At 48.0% G+C, this 13,103-nt stretch overlaps 1 protein-coding gene across 4 annotated transcripts in view; it reads left to right on the forward strand.

Annotated features, from left to right (window-relative positions):
- DSN1 (DSN1 component of MIS12 kinetochore complex) overlaps positions 1–13,103 on the forward strand; it is a 293,642-nt gene that overhangs the window by 166,274 nt on the left and 114,265 nt on the right. For all 4 annotated transcript variants that reach the window (XM_078681111.1, XM_078681103.1, XM_078681094.1 and 1 more), the window contains one exon: positions 11,956–12,043. In XM_078681111.1, coding sequence (XP_078537237.1) covers positions 11,956–12,043 — 88 coding nt within the window. The remainder of the gene's footprint in view (positions 1–11,955; positions 12,044–13,103) is intronic.

Raw genomic sequence — 13,103 nt, forward strand, 5'->3', positions numbered from 1 at the left:
CCGGGTGACACCAATCACCTGCCACTATCTGGCCCCTCAAGAGCAACAAGCCTGCTAGTCTCCTGCAGCTGGGATTCAGTGCAACGACCAGTGCACATTGTAGGTTCACCAGCTGCACGGTTGACCTGGGGCAATATTCTCAGGTACAGACAGTGAGGTTACGGTGGGACATATGGTGTGGGTGAGTTGTGGTGTGTGGTGGCACAGGCAGAGATGTTGTACAGGGTAAAAGGCAGCTTTGAGTGGCTGATCTGCTGTTCTCCATCGCAATTAACTTCACATGATGGCAGCTGCCCAGTTATTCAAAGCTGGCAAGTTTTTGATCCATAATTTCCTACTGTATGAACCACCTTCCAGCTGTTGATTTCTAGGGGAGGCTCCTGGCGCATACCATCTATTCTTTACGCCACCATGAAAACAAGGTCAAACAAAAGTATAATAAAAAAAATCCTAAAACCAAGAAAGTCGGGAATACTAACTCGGAGACCTCACTAAATCGGACACCGGATGCCAGACCGACTTCTACAACTCTTAATGCATCTTTCCAGCTAAGCAACTCATGAAATGATGGACCAACTTTCTTTGCCTCTTTGTCAGATTTCACGACTATTTACCCCAGCAGTGACAAAGCAACCCTCTATCCGAGACTGTTTTCAGACAGGATCCACTTTTACGGGAAGCACCAATCGTAGCCTCAACATTCGTCTTGTTCAGCCCCATTTGCCTACTCATCCACACTTGATGGAATCCAAGAATCCTATTTCAAGGCTTTCCCCTCTACCTTCTACAATTCTGCACACGATCACGACAATGGCTGCAATTAGCAGGGTTTCCGACAATGCAAACGTATTCACCAGCTATGTGGAAACCAACTCCATATATGGAGTCGACCTTTAGATAGAGGAAGATGAAGCAGACCCTATACAGCAATCAACCATCCATCACTATATGATTCTCTTGCTAGCTCCTTTGATAACACTAATTTACTAGAGGAGTAGGAATTTTACTTATCTAACCTGTCTAGATTGGACGACGTAGTCGCTTAAATTTTTTTTACAACTTTAACAAGGGAAGCAAAACTTAGGAAAATCTCATCCTTCATCGACGACCACCACTCCTCTGACGTCTGCTGAAGTCAGCAATACCGTACACCCACAGCAAACCAATATCGATGTAATTTGAATGACCACTTAGCAAAACATTTTGAAGAATCATATCTTATTTCGAGTAAAGACCAAGGGCAAAAAAAGGGTCACTCGGATGAAATTGAAATTTTAACAGATGCCTGCCTAATAGATGAGCCCTCAAATGACTTACTATTAAGGGCCTCAAATGATGAATTCTAACCGTATGTTCGAGGCATGTGGGCTGCTGACATTCATATCTATAGCATAGATCGCCGCCTAGTGTTGGGTCCGGATGATTGCACATTGTTGTCCTGGAAGAGCCTTCGAAGTATCACGAGATAGGTGGCTCCTCCCCTGGACTACAGTGCGCATGGGCATCGACTCCATCCTCAGATTGTTTTTTTCCGCCATTGGGTTCGGATGTAATTTCGTTATCTCCAGTTCGGAATCAACAAACTTTTTTCGAGGCCCGAAGGCCTTTTTCGAACCGTCGGTATTGTTTGCGTTCGGTCCTCGATTCAGTTCCAACTCAGTTCGAGTCGGATATCCAGGGAGTCTTGTGACTCTTCGGTGATCGAGGCCCAGTCGACGCAGCAAGACTTTCGACGGCATGGAACGGAGTCCGTTCAAGAACTGTCCCGTGTGTGGATCGAAGTATCCCCACATTGACGTCCATCCAGTGTGCAACAAGTGCCTGTCGCCGGACCACGACGAAGCCAGCTGTATGGCCTGTTCCAGGTTTCGTTCGAAGAAGACGATTCGGCTTCGGCGCGTGGCGCGCCTCGATGCCCGGCGCTCGGCACCGGTGGACATCTTCGGCGAAGAAGCAGACGGACAACAGGTTCAGATGCAGATTTCACCTCCAACGGTGGACATCGAATACGACTACGAAGCGGATGTCGAGGGCCAAGACGTAGAAGTCGTCGTCGACGAGGTAGGAGACGACGATGAGGCCTATGGGGCCATGGAAGATAGCTCAGAGGACGAGCTATGCCCCGTTCGAACAATTACGAAGGCTCAGGTCGAGGGATCGCCACATGGCCTTACCCAAGACCTTTTACCAGAATCCACGGCCCGCCTTCCGGCCCGGCTACGGACACTTCAGCAGAGCCGCCATTGTCGAAAACGAAACCGAAACTGAAACCATCGGTGTCGACAAAAACAAAGATGGTCGAGGCGCCATCGAAACCGAAGACGTCTGCTCTCCCATCGGCGCCATCGTCTTCCGAGGTGTCGGGGCAATCGAAGCCGAAGAAAGCTATCGACCCGGTCAAGGTGCCGAAAGTGGTCAAGGTCGTCGAGCCGAAAACAAAAAAGGCCGTCGACTCGGAGTCGAGCAAGGCCGTCGAGCCGAAGTCCAAAAAGGCCGTCGAGCCAAAGTCAGGCAAGGGCGTCGAGCCGAAGACTGGGACCCCGACGCCAGTAGTCAAGGCCGCCGATCCGAAACAGTCGACGTCTGCGGCCACGGACAGGGATCGTAGCGCCCCTAAGAAGGATGCTTCTACGCCTCGATCAGAAAAGCCGAAGTCATCGACACTCTGGTCTTCCCCTGGGGGTGGACCGAGGTCAACTGTCGGGTCGACGAAACCGTCCGCTTCCTTTATGAAGCAGGTCTCTGACTCCCTCAAGCGAATTAGGGACAAGGCTTCAGCGTCGGAACCGAAGACACCTTCCACCCCGAAGCAAGCTGTCCCGACGCCAAAGACTTCGACGCCGATCCTCTTCACGTTGCCGCCGAAGGTGGCGCCGAAGGCCTTCACACCACGCTCGGTGCCCAAGGACTCTGTGGTGTCGAAGCCGACTCACCCGGCTGGGAGTTTGAAGCATCGACCACCCTTACTAGAGGAGCAGTCCGAGCATTTCATCGATGCCGACACCGGAAAGCTTACGCTTTACAAAAGGAAAATCACGGCATCGCAGCCTTTGGAGTCATACACAATTCCTCTAAAGCGCAAAAGGCCTGCTCCAGAATCACCGGTCTTGGTCGAACCAATAGTTCCTCAGACTCCAAGAATTGCAACACCCTCACCCACTTACTCTGATGGAGAGGATGCAGGGGAGCAGGATGAGGAATACAATTTTCCTGCCAACACAGACCCTGATGAACAACAGGACTCATGGGTAGTGGCAGGTGACCAAGGGGATCAGCACACCGTCCATGACCCTCAAGTGTACAACGTCAAGACCTCTCCCACTGAGGATTCTGCGGCATTTAATGCCTTGATTGAGAGGGCAGCTAAAAACCACGACGTTGACATGCATGCTGACCCTGCGGAGGTGGACTTCCTCTTTGACACTTTCTCAACTGCTGAAAAGACTGTAAAGACTCTTCCAATGCTGAAGGGGGTCCTTAAGCATGCTGCGGACATTTTTAAGGAACCCACGCGGTCAAGGGTAGTCAACCCTAGAATTGAGAACAAATACAGACCGGCACCTGGCGATCCTACCTACATCAAGGGCCAGTTGCATTGGACTCTTTGGTGGTTTCTAATGCCCGCAAAAGGGCGAATTCGCAGACCACCGGTGAAGCTCCTCCCCCAGACAAAGAATCTAAAGTGCTGGAGGCATCAGGAAAGAGAGTAGCAGCTCAGGCGGCCAATATCTGGCGTATCTCTAACACGCAGGCACTCTTGGCTAGATACGACAGGGCACACTACGACACACTAGAGACCCTGTTGCAGCATCTACCAGATCAATATAAAGAGGCAGGGGAGATGCTTATCCAGGAAGGGAAGCTCATCTCCAACGCTTCCATCAAATGCGCACTAGATGTTGCGGACACTGCTGCCAGGGCAATTAACACCAGTGTGATGCTGAGACGTCAAGCATGGCTTAGGATCTCCGGGTTTAAGCCGGAAATACAAACTACCATCCTTAACCAGCCGGTAAATCCTGACAGATTATTTGGTCCTGAGGTGGATACCACCCTGGAAAAAATAAAGAAGGATACCGAGACTGCTAAGTCCATGGGGGCTCTCCAGTCCCAACAGTTTCGAGGGAGCACTTTCCGTCGCTCAGGCAATAGAGGTGTTTCCAGGGGCCAAATGGCACAGCAAACACAATTCAACAAAGGTGGGGCGCAATCCTCTTACACCAAGCAGAGTAGAGGAGGATACCGCGGTAACAGCACCAAGGTCAGAGGCAGGGGCAACAACAACTCCCGTTCCTCCGCCACCAACAAACAGTGACTCCCTGTCACTGCCCCCCGACCATCCAACACCTGTCGGGGGGAGACTCAAGCAGTTCCTGCCAGTCTGGAAATCCATCACCACAGACAGGTGGGTCAGGAAACTTATCCAGTTCGGCTATTGTTTGGAGCTAACATCCACTCCACCCAACATACCACCAAGACACCGTCCTATGTCCACCGAGCATTTGCACTTATTGCAGCAGGAGGTTCTTGTCATGCTGCAAAAAGGCGCGATAGAGCTCGTGACAGTGGAGGAAGAAGGCACAGGGGTGTATTCCCTGTACTTCTTAATCCCAAAGAAGGACGGGTCCCTCAGACCTATTCTGGACCTAAGGCCCCTAAACCAGTACATTCTCTCAGAACACTTCCACATGCGAACACTGCAGCAGGTTCTTCCATTGCTCAATCAGGGAGACTTCCTCGCAACCTTGGATCTCAAGGATGCTTACTTTCACATCCCACTCCATCCATCCCACAGGAAATACCTCAGGTTCACCATTCAGAATCGGCATTACCAATTCAAGGTCCTTCCTTTCGGGGTGACCACAGCCCCCAGAGTGTTCACGAAATGTCTGGCGACAGTGGCGGCGCACCTCAGGAGACAAAACGTCCATGTCTATCCTTATCTGGACGACTGGCTGGTTCAGGCAAAGTCAGCCCAGCAGTGCGCCGCCGATATGTCCCACACCATTCACCTTCTTCACGGTCTGGGCTTCTCACTGAACTATCCGAAGTCGCACCTTCAGCCAGCCCATGTGTGGCAGTATCTGGGCGCGACTATAGATACTCTGGCAGCCACGGCTCAGCCAATTTCAGTGAGGATCGACAACATCCAGTCGCTAATCCAAAAGTTCAGACCGCAACACTCACTTCCAGCGAGAGTGTTCATGCAGTTGATAGGCATGATGGCCTCCTGCATCTTCATAGTCCCGCACGCAAGGTTGCATATGCGTCCGCTCCAAGAATGCTTGGCACATCAGTGGACTCAGGCTCAAGGACAGTTGAACGACCTGGTGTTGGTGACCGGTCGGGCATACAACTCTCTGCATTGGTGGACTCCACACAACCTTTGCAAGGGCCGACCGTTCCAAGAGCCTGTGCCACAGATTATCCTGACGACGGACGCATCTCTCCAGGGATGGGGAGCTCATGTGCTCCATTACACGGTGCAGGGACTATGGTCGACGCAGCAAAAGAAGATGCACATCAACTACCTAGAACTGATGGCAATCTTCATGGCACTCAAGTCCTTCAAAGTACATCTGTGCAACAAAGTCGTGTTGATCCGGACGGACAACATGACGGCCATGTACTACATCCAAAAGCAGGGAGGTACACACTCTCCACAGTTGTCTCATCTGGCTCAGAGCATGTGGAAGTGGGCCATTCAGAGGAACATCTTCCTCATGGCGGAACACCTCCCGGGCAAGGACAATCAGATGGCGGATCTGCTCAGCAGGTACAGCCACCAGATGCACGAGTGGGAGTTGCATCCATCAGTACTCCCCCCGTACTTCCAGCAGTGCGGTCATCCAGAGATAGACCTGTTTGCCACAAGGGAAAACGCAAAATGCCAAAGCTTCGCCGCCAGGTTCCCTCACCCATAGTCGCAGGGCAATGCGATATGGCTGAACTGGTCAGGCAGATTTGCGTACGCTTTTCCACCAGCACCTCTGATACCGCTGGTGGCAAGAAAGCTAAAGCAGCACTCGATGACACTCATCCTGGTTGCTCCAACGTGGGCACGCCAACCATGGTACACCACGTTTCTAGAACTCTCCGTGGTAACGCATCAAAGGCTGCACCTCACACCCAGGCTCTTGACGCAGAACCATGGCGACATTCAGCATCCAGATCCGCAACAGCTCAATCTGGTCATCTGGCTCCTGAGGTCTTAGAATTTGGCTACCTTGATTTGCCTCCTGAATGCATGGACATCATCCGGGAGGCAAGAAAACCCACTACCAGAGCTTGCTATGCAGCGAAATGGAAGTGGTTTGTCATTTATTGTACAGAACACAACATCAACCCGCTAGATGCATCCATTCCTAATATCATCTGCTATTTGTTACATCTTTACAAATGCAATCTAGCGTATGCTTCCATTCGGATACACTTATCCGCCATAGCGGCTTATCTCCAAAACAGGCAGCATCTCTCTGTTTTCAGGGTGCCTGCCATTAAAGCCTTCCTAGAAGGGCTGAAGCGGGTCATCCCTCCCAGGACCCCGCCAGCTCCTGTGTGGAACCTCAACGTGGTCCTCACCAGGTTGATGGCCCCACCTTTTGAGCCTCTACATTCCTGTGAGATTCAGTTCTTAACATGGAAAGTGGCTTTTCTCATTGCCATTACATCTCTACGATGTGTTAGTGAGCTACAGGCGCTCACTGTACAAGAGCCATTTATTCAAATTCATTCCAACAGGGTGGTGCTGCGCACTAACCCTAAATTCCTTCCTAAGGTGGTTTCGCAGTTTCATGTCAATCAAACCATCGAACTGCCCGCATTCTTTCAGAACCCTGAGACAGTAGCAGAAAGAATGCTCCACACTCTTGATGTCAAAAGGGCGTTGATGTACTACATTGATAGGACCAAGGACTTTAGAAAGACACAACAGCTCTTTGTTGCCTTCTCAGCCCAGCACAAAGGCAACCCCATTTCCAAAGCAGGGATAGCCAGGTGGATCGTTAAGTGTATTCAAATTTGCTATCACAAGGCTAAGCGCACTTTAACGGTCCCCCCCAGAGCCCACTCCACCCGCAAGTTGGGGGCCTCCATGGCGTTCCTGGGTAATATTCCTTTGGAAGATATTTGTAGAGCAGCCACATGGTCTACACCACATACATTTACTAAACATTACTGTGTAGATGTGCACTCCAAACAGCAGGCAGCTGTAGGACAGGCTGTTCTTAAAACACTTTTTCAGACTTCTGCAGCTGGCACAGGCGGCCGCCGTTAATGGGGGGACTGCTATGTATTCTATGCTATAGATATGAATTCAGCAGCCCACATGCCTCGAACTGAATATGCTACTTACCAGTATGCATCTGTTCTTGGCATGTAGGGCTGCTGACATTCATATCGCCCGCCCTCCTCCCCGGCGCCTGTAGCGGCTGCAGATTTTCTTGCATTTACTCTTAAGCATGGCCATCGCTTACACTATTACACTCCATCTTTGCCACAATGGCTAAAAACAATCTGAGGATGGAGTCGATGCCCATGCGCACTGTAGTCCAGGGGAGGAGCCACCTATCTCGTGATACTTCGAAGACTCTTCCAGGACAACAATGTGCAATCATCCGGACCCAACACTAGGCGGCGATCTATGCTATAGATATGAATGTCAGCAGCCCTACATGCCAAGAACAGATGCATACTGGTAAGTAGCATATTCAATCAGTATGTGTCACTTAAAATAATTATTGAAGTTGAACAAACAAATCTAATCATAATGAAATCAAGCCCACTTAGGTAAAAGCCAATTTAGCTAATAAGTCTTCGCCTTTTTCCAATACTCAATAAGGGAGAATCCACTACGGCAGACAAATCACAAGCAATCTATCTGCAACAGAGAATCAGGTCACGCCAGATAAGACGATTCGTAGAACCCTAATTCAATGAATGCTCCATCAAAAGGAGGCTGATTAACAACACCAGACTAGTAATGACACCCCAGTGAATAATCTGCTCCCCTCAAGAATCTTACCTGACCTCTCAATTTCACCTGGCTCAGCCAATTCTTCGTATCCAGATTCCATAAGCCCAATAACTGACACTCGTTTGCACAACCTGAGCCCTCAAAGAAGTTCATCGGCATCCCTAATCTCATCTTACTCCACTAATTCCTTGAATATAGGTTCTACAAACGTAACAAACAAAATAGCTGTTGCTATTGTATTTCTAGTCAAAACACTTGCAGGAAAAATAGACCAATTTTGTTAAGACAAACTCCCACTTTTCCTCAATACCTCAAAAATGAGTCTTGCGTGACTCGGCACCAGTTCTACCAATGATGGTCAGCTGTCCTGTCATGCATGTATCCAACTTGCCAACACTCTACTCGGTACCACATTTCCTTTTTACCACCTTTACCATCAAATACTGAGTCTGGTTTCATCATAGCCAACTGAAGAACAGTCCAAGAAGCAGTCAAGTACTGCTTTTTATTGAAAGACAGCCAGTAGGTTGGGAAGCTGACAGAATTATTAGACCTTACTTACTGTCGTCTTTTTAAATTGCATCTTCCAACGTTTGTCCCTATAGGAGCCCTCTCATGTTAACGTTTATTGTAATTTATTTATGTAAGGCAACCTCTGTTTTTTTAGGTCGAGGGACCGTTGCACTGCAAAGCAGTGATGGCGGAGTCCCGAAGATTTTATGTTTTGGAGTTAGGGGGCTTGGAACCCGCCTCTCTCCTCCATTCTCCTCCATTGGCTGGCTTCCTAAACGGAGGCTAGCCATTGGAGGAGAATGGAGTCACTCCAATAAAGCCCCGAATCCGAAATTTTCGGACGTTTGCGGCCGCCATTGTTGCTTTTACCTTTCACCTCTTGCCTCTAGACTCTTGCCTTTTTTTACTTTTGACCTCTTGCCTCCTGCCTTGTTACTTTACCGCCTTACCGCTGTGCTATGTGGTACCTTGCTTTTACACTTTTGTGCTCTTTTTCACTTATGTGTAGCTTTGCGCAATCTACACTAATGAATGATGTCGGATGACTAAGGTTTGCGTCCTAATGGTGCCCGTGTCCTTAGCCTGTCTCAGCTCGCCTCCCCTTTTCCCACAATGTTTGGCCTTTTAGAGCCTTACAGGGGACTATTAGCTTTTGTCTCCCCTGTAGCCGCTGCTATTATTACAGCCTCAAACCGAGCTGTAATCCTCGGGAAACACAAACCCTCAGTCCCCTCATGGTGCTCCGGGTGGCGTCCGGCGGTACTGCTGCTTGTCTCGTGTCTAATGTGCCGCCGCCCGAAGTCCGTAGACAGAGCTCAGAGTGTAGAGCGGAGCGGAGCGGAGGAGGAAGGAAGTAAGAGTGTGTCCCCGGACCTGGACCCGCTTAGCCCGTTACAGGTCAGTTTTCAACAGTATGGAGGCGCAGCTTTGTCTTCGCTCCGGAGTACTTACTATCTCCTTGGTCGGGCGTCAGGGGGGAGGCAGCTTGTGCAGGGCACAGAGCAGGAGCACAGAGAGAGAGCACAGATATCTCACCAATGTCGAAGCGGCCAGCGACAGCAGTGATTCTCACGAAGGGCACCGAGGGGCGCACATGTCTCTCACCAATGTCGAGGCTTCCAGCGGCCCCGGTAATTATTATTTTTTATTTTTTTGCAAAGGGCACCAGAACAGAGGGTAGAGTTCAGGCGGCTGGGTATGGGATGAGATGAGTTGCGCTGCATTGCTGAGTACCGAGGTCTGAGGTCAGGTGTATCTCTGGGCATTCAGAGCGTCGAGGAAAGTCGAGGTAAAGTCTTTGCCATTATGCTTATCTGCCATCCGCCATCTGCCGGTCTTTCTATCAGAAGTTTTCGATGACCCCTTTTCCGTAGTGTAGTGTAGTGGCTAAACCAAACCCCCGAACCTCATCATCAGCCAGGTGGGAGACGTCTGCATTACCACTCCCTTAGGCAAGGAGCTCACGACTGAACTCCTCAGTCAGCCGCCATCTTCTTCCTTGCCTAATAATGTTAAAATCTCACTCAATTCCTGACCAAAATATATATTTAAAAAAAAAAAACTTCTGAAGGAGGGTAAAAAGATGGCTTTATGATTAGGTCATAAGTGATGCTTTTTTTTGTAACAGATTGTACTTTTTAGATGTTAAATAGTCTCTAATGCATTGCAAAGCAAGAACTCCATTGCAGGTGGAAATATATAGCCGTTGCACTGCGAAGCAGTGAGGGCGGAGTCCCGAAGATTTTATGTTTTGGAGTTAGGGGGGCTTGGAACCCGCCTCTCTCTTCCATTCTCCTCCATTGGCTGGCTTCCTAAACGGAGGCCAGCCATTGGAGGAGAAGGGAGTCACTCCAATAAAGCCCCGTCTTTCGGATTCGGGGGCGTGTTTTTTTGCGTTCTTTCGACTGTGACGTCATCCGTCACTCAGAACGCCAAAACACGCCCCGGAATCCGAAATTTTCAGATGTTTGCGGCCGCCATTATTGCCCGGCCGCCGCTGAGTCTTCCAGTGAGTGCTTGTTTTAATAAGTGTTTCCAGGAAGGGGGCACCAGCACTCCTACGTTTATCTGCAGCCCGGGGCTGCAATTGTCCTTCCAAGAGGGATTCCCCGGCGTGGGGATCCCCCCGTTGACTAATAACGAGCTGCCTGCCGAAAGGGGCTCTTTTTATAGATATCATTATTTCGCCTGAGGCTTTCTTCAGCACACCACGGAGAAGAAATCCTTAAGGAGGGTTTCTGTGAGGAAATGTCATCCTTCGCACACAGCCCCACCCCCAGCAGAAAGTAACATCTTAAATTGCTCAAATTTGAGGGGAAGAACAGTACGGCAAAATGGGCCCCCTCAAAATCAAATGCCCCATAGAACTATCAACAGTGACTGCCTTTTCTCTCTATTGCTTCTTTCTTTCTTTCTTTCTTTCTTTCTTTCTTTCCTCTTCACCCCTCCTACCCTTTGCGCGCATTGTTACGCCACCCCGCTCTCCAATCTGTCTTTCTTATTCTCTCTCTCACCTCTGTATGTCTCCGTTTTTCTCACTCAGTTCCCTCTGGCTCGCTCACATCTTCTCTCTCACTCACACTCTCTTTTCTCTCGCTGTCGATTCCCTTGTCAGCCCTATCTATCGGGGCCTGCACCCATTCACTGTCTAGTGCTCTCTCTTGCACACACTTGCAGACTCCATGCCTTTCCTCTGTGTGTGGGGCTCTGTGTGTGTGTGTGTGTGTGTGGGGGGGCTCTGTGTTTGTGGCTGTGTGGCTCTGTGTGTGTGTGTGTGTGTGGCTCTGTGTGGATAGCTTTTTTTGTAGGTGGCTCTATGTGTGGGTGGCTCGGTCTGTGTGAGGGTGGCTCTATGTGAATGACTGTGTGGGTGGCTCTGTATGTGTGTGTGGGTGGCTTTGTGTGTGTGGCTCTGTGTGGGTGTAAATGCAATAGGTCATGCATTTGCGAGCGATTAGGCTATTGGCATTGTAAAGGACAATGCCATTTATTTAACGATTAAGCTATTGGCAATGTAAATGACAATGCCATTTATTTATGATTTTAAAAAAAATGAGCAATGCCAATAGCTCTACCTTTAATAATGCAGAGACCATTGCATTGTAAATGATTGTTTATCACTGTTTTTAATATTGTCATTGATATTTCACTATTCCTATATATATATAATATCATTTCAGTCCCAGTGGTTGGGTTGTTGCGTAAAACTCAGATGTTTTTCACAGATCGTAAATTGGATATATCAGTGGTTCTTGAGATCAGTTCTGCCCGATAAATATATGTCCCAAATATACACTGAAGCATCTAGCATGTATCTAATTAGTCCCTTTGATAAATGGTTTCTCATAGTACTTTAGCATAAGCACTTATGATATCTTTACACCATTTCCCACCGATTCATATAAGAACAGTGGACCCCACAAGTTCCTGCTTGTTTTGATTTCTTTCTAATTTTTTCTTTGTTGCAGTTTCAACAATCACACAGGAACTGAACCATTTTACGGAAAGGCTACAACGTGACGGGACCTTGCACAGGTGCACGGAACAACCTAGCAGGTAATTTCTTCTGCTACATATTCCCCATTAAAATTTTCAATATATATATATATATATATATATATATATATATATATATATATATATATATATATATATATATATATCAAACTCCAACTTTCCACTCAGTGCCTCCTGCACGGATAATATATATATATATATATATATATATAGTGCAGCTCACTAAGGTATGTTTGCTGCAATTAAGCCATTCTCAGTGTTTTGAGTATACATTTAGAAACTGCTTAACATGTCATTGTATTAAGATTGGCAAAATAACCAGGATGACCATTTGTATTATGGATACCAAGATCCCCGCCCCAATGAAAGGAATACCTTTATAAAAGTAGAGAATCAAATTTTTCTGCTCCATATTTCCACGAAATGAGTAGATTTGTTACAGTACAGTTAAGTGTCTTTATTTTACAGTACAGTTCATTGTCTTTATTGGTCTGGTTTACAAAAGCTACTTATAATTGCAGTACACTCCAAAGTATTCCTTTACAGTGACACAAAGGGTAACCCAAACTACCAGCCACAACAAATAAACACACTTGAACCAAAAATTCATGAAACTCAAAAGCGTTTATATTATTTTAAGCAGACAGTGGGAGTGGAAGCAACTTATGAAGGAGGGCGGGGGGGATACAGAAGCGACACAGTGAAGGATCAGACGGGGCGGTAAAAGTAACACAGGGAAGTTGTGAGGTAGCTACACAGAGGTTGAAAAAAGTAACGTTAAAAAATAAAAATGTGAAAAAATGAATCCTGATCGGATCAGTGTTACCACATCCGTGGCAGTAACTGTATTGGGAATCACTATTTCACATTCAGCACATCAAACGTCAATGCTTTGTGAGGTCCATTAATTAGTGTAGATATATATCGATGGCATCTCTCCAACTAGTAGGATTATGTTAGTGCCCAACTGTTGGGTTACTGCTGTAACAGGCTGTGAAACTAAAAAGATTATGCCCACAGACACCCAGCGTTGTATATGCTGTTGGGTACTCGATAGTTATTGCTAGTATTGAACAAAATCTTGTGATTTCCCACAAGT

This window comes from Lissotriton helveticus, chromosome 1_1 (genome assembly GCF_964261635.1).
Source record: "Lissotriton helveticus chromosome 1_1, aLisHel1.1, whole genome shotgun sequence".
Lineage (NCBI taxonomy): Eukaryota > Metazoa > Chordata > Amphibia > Caudata > Salamandridae > Lissotriton > Lissotriton helveticus.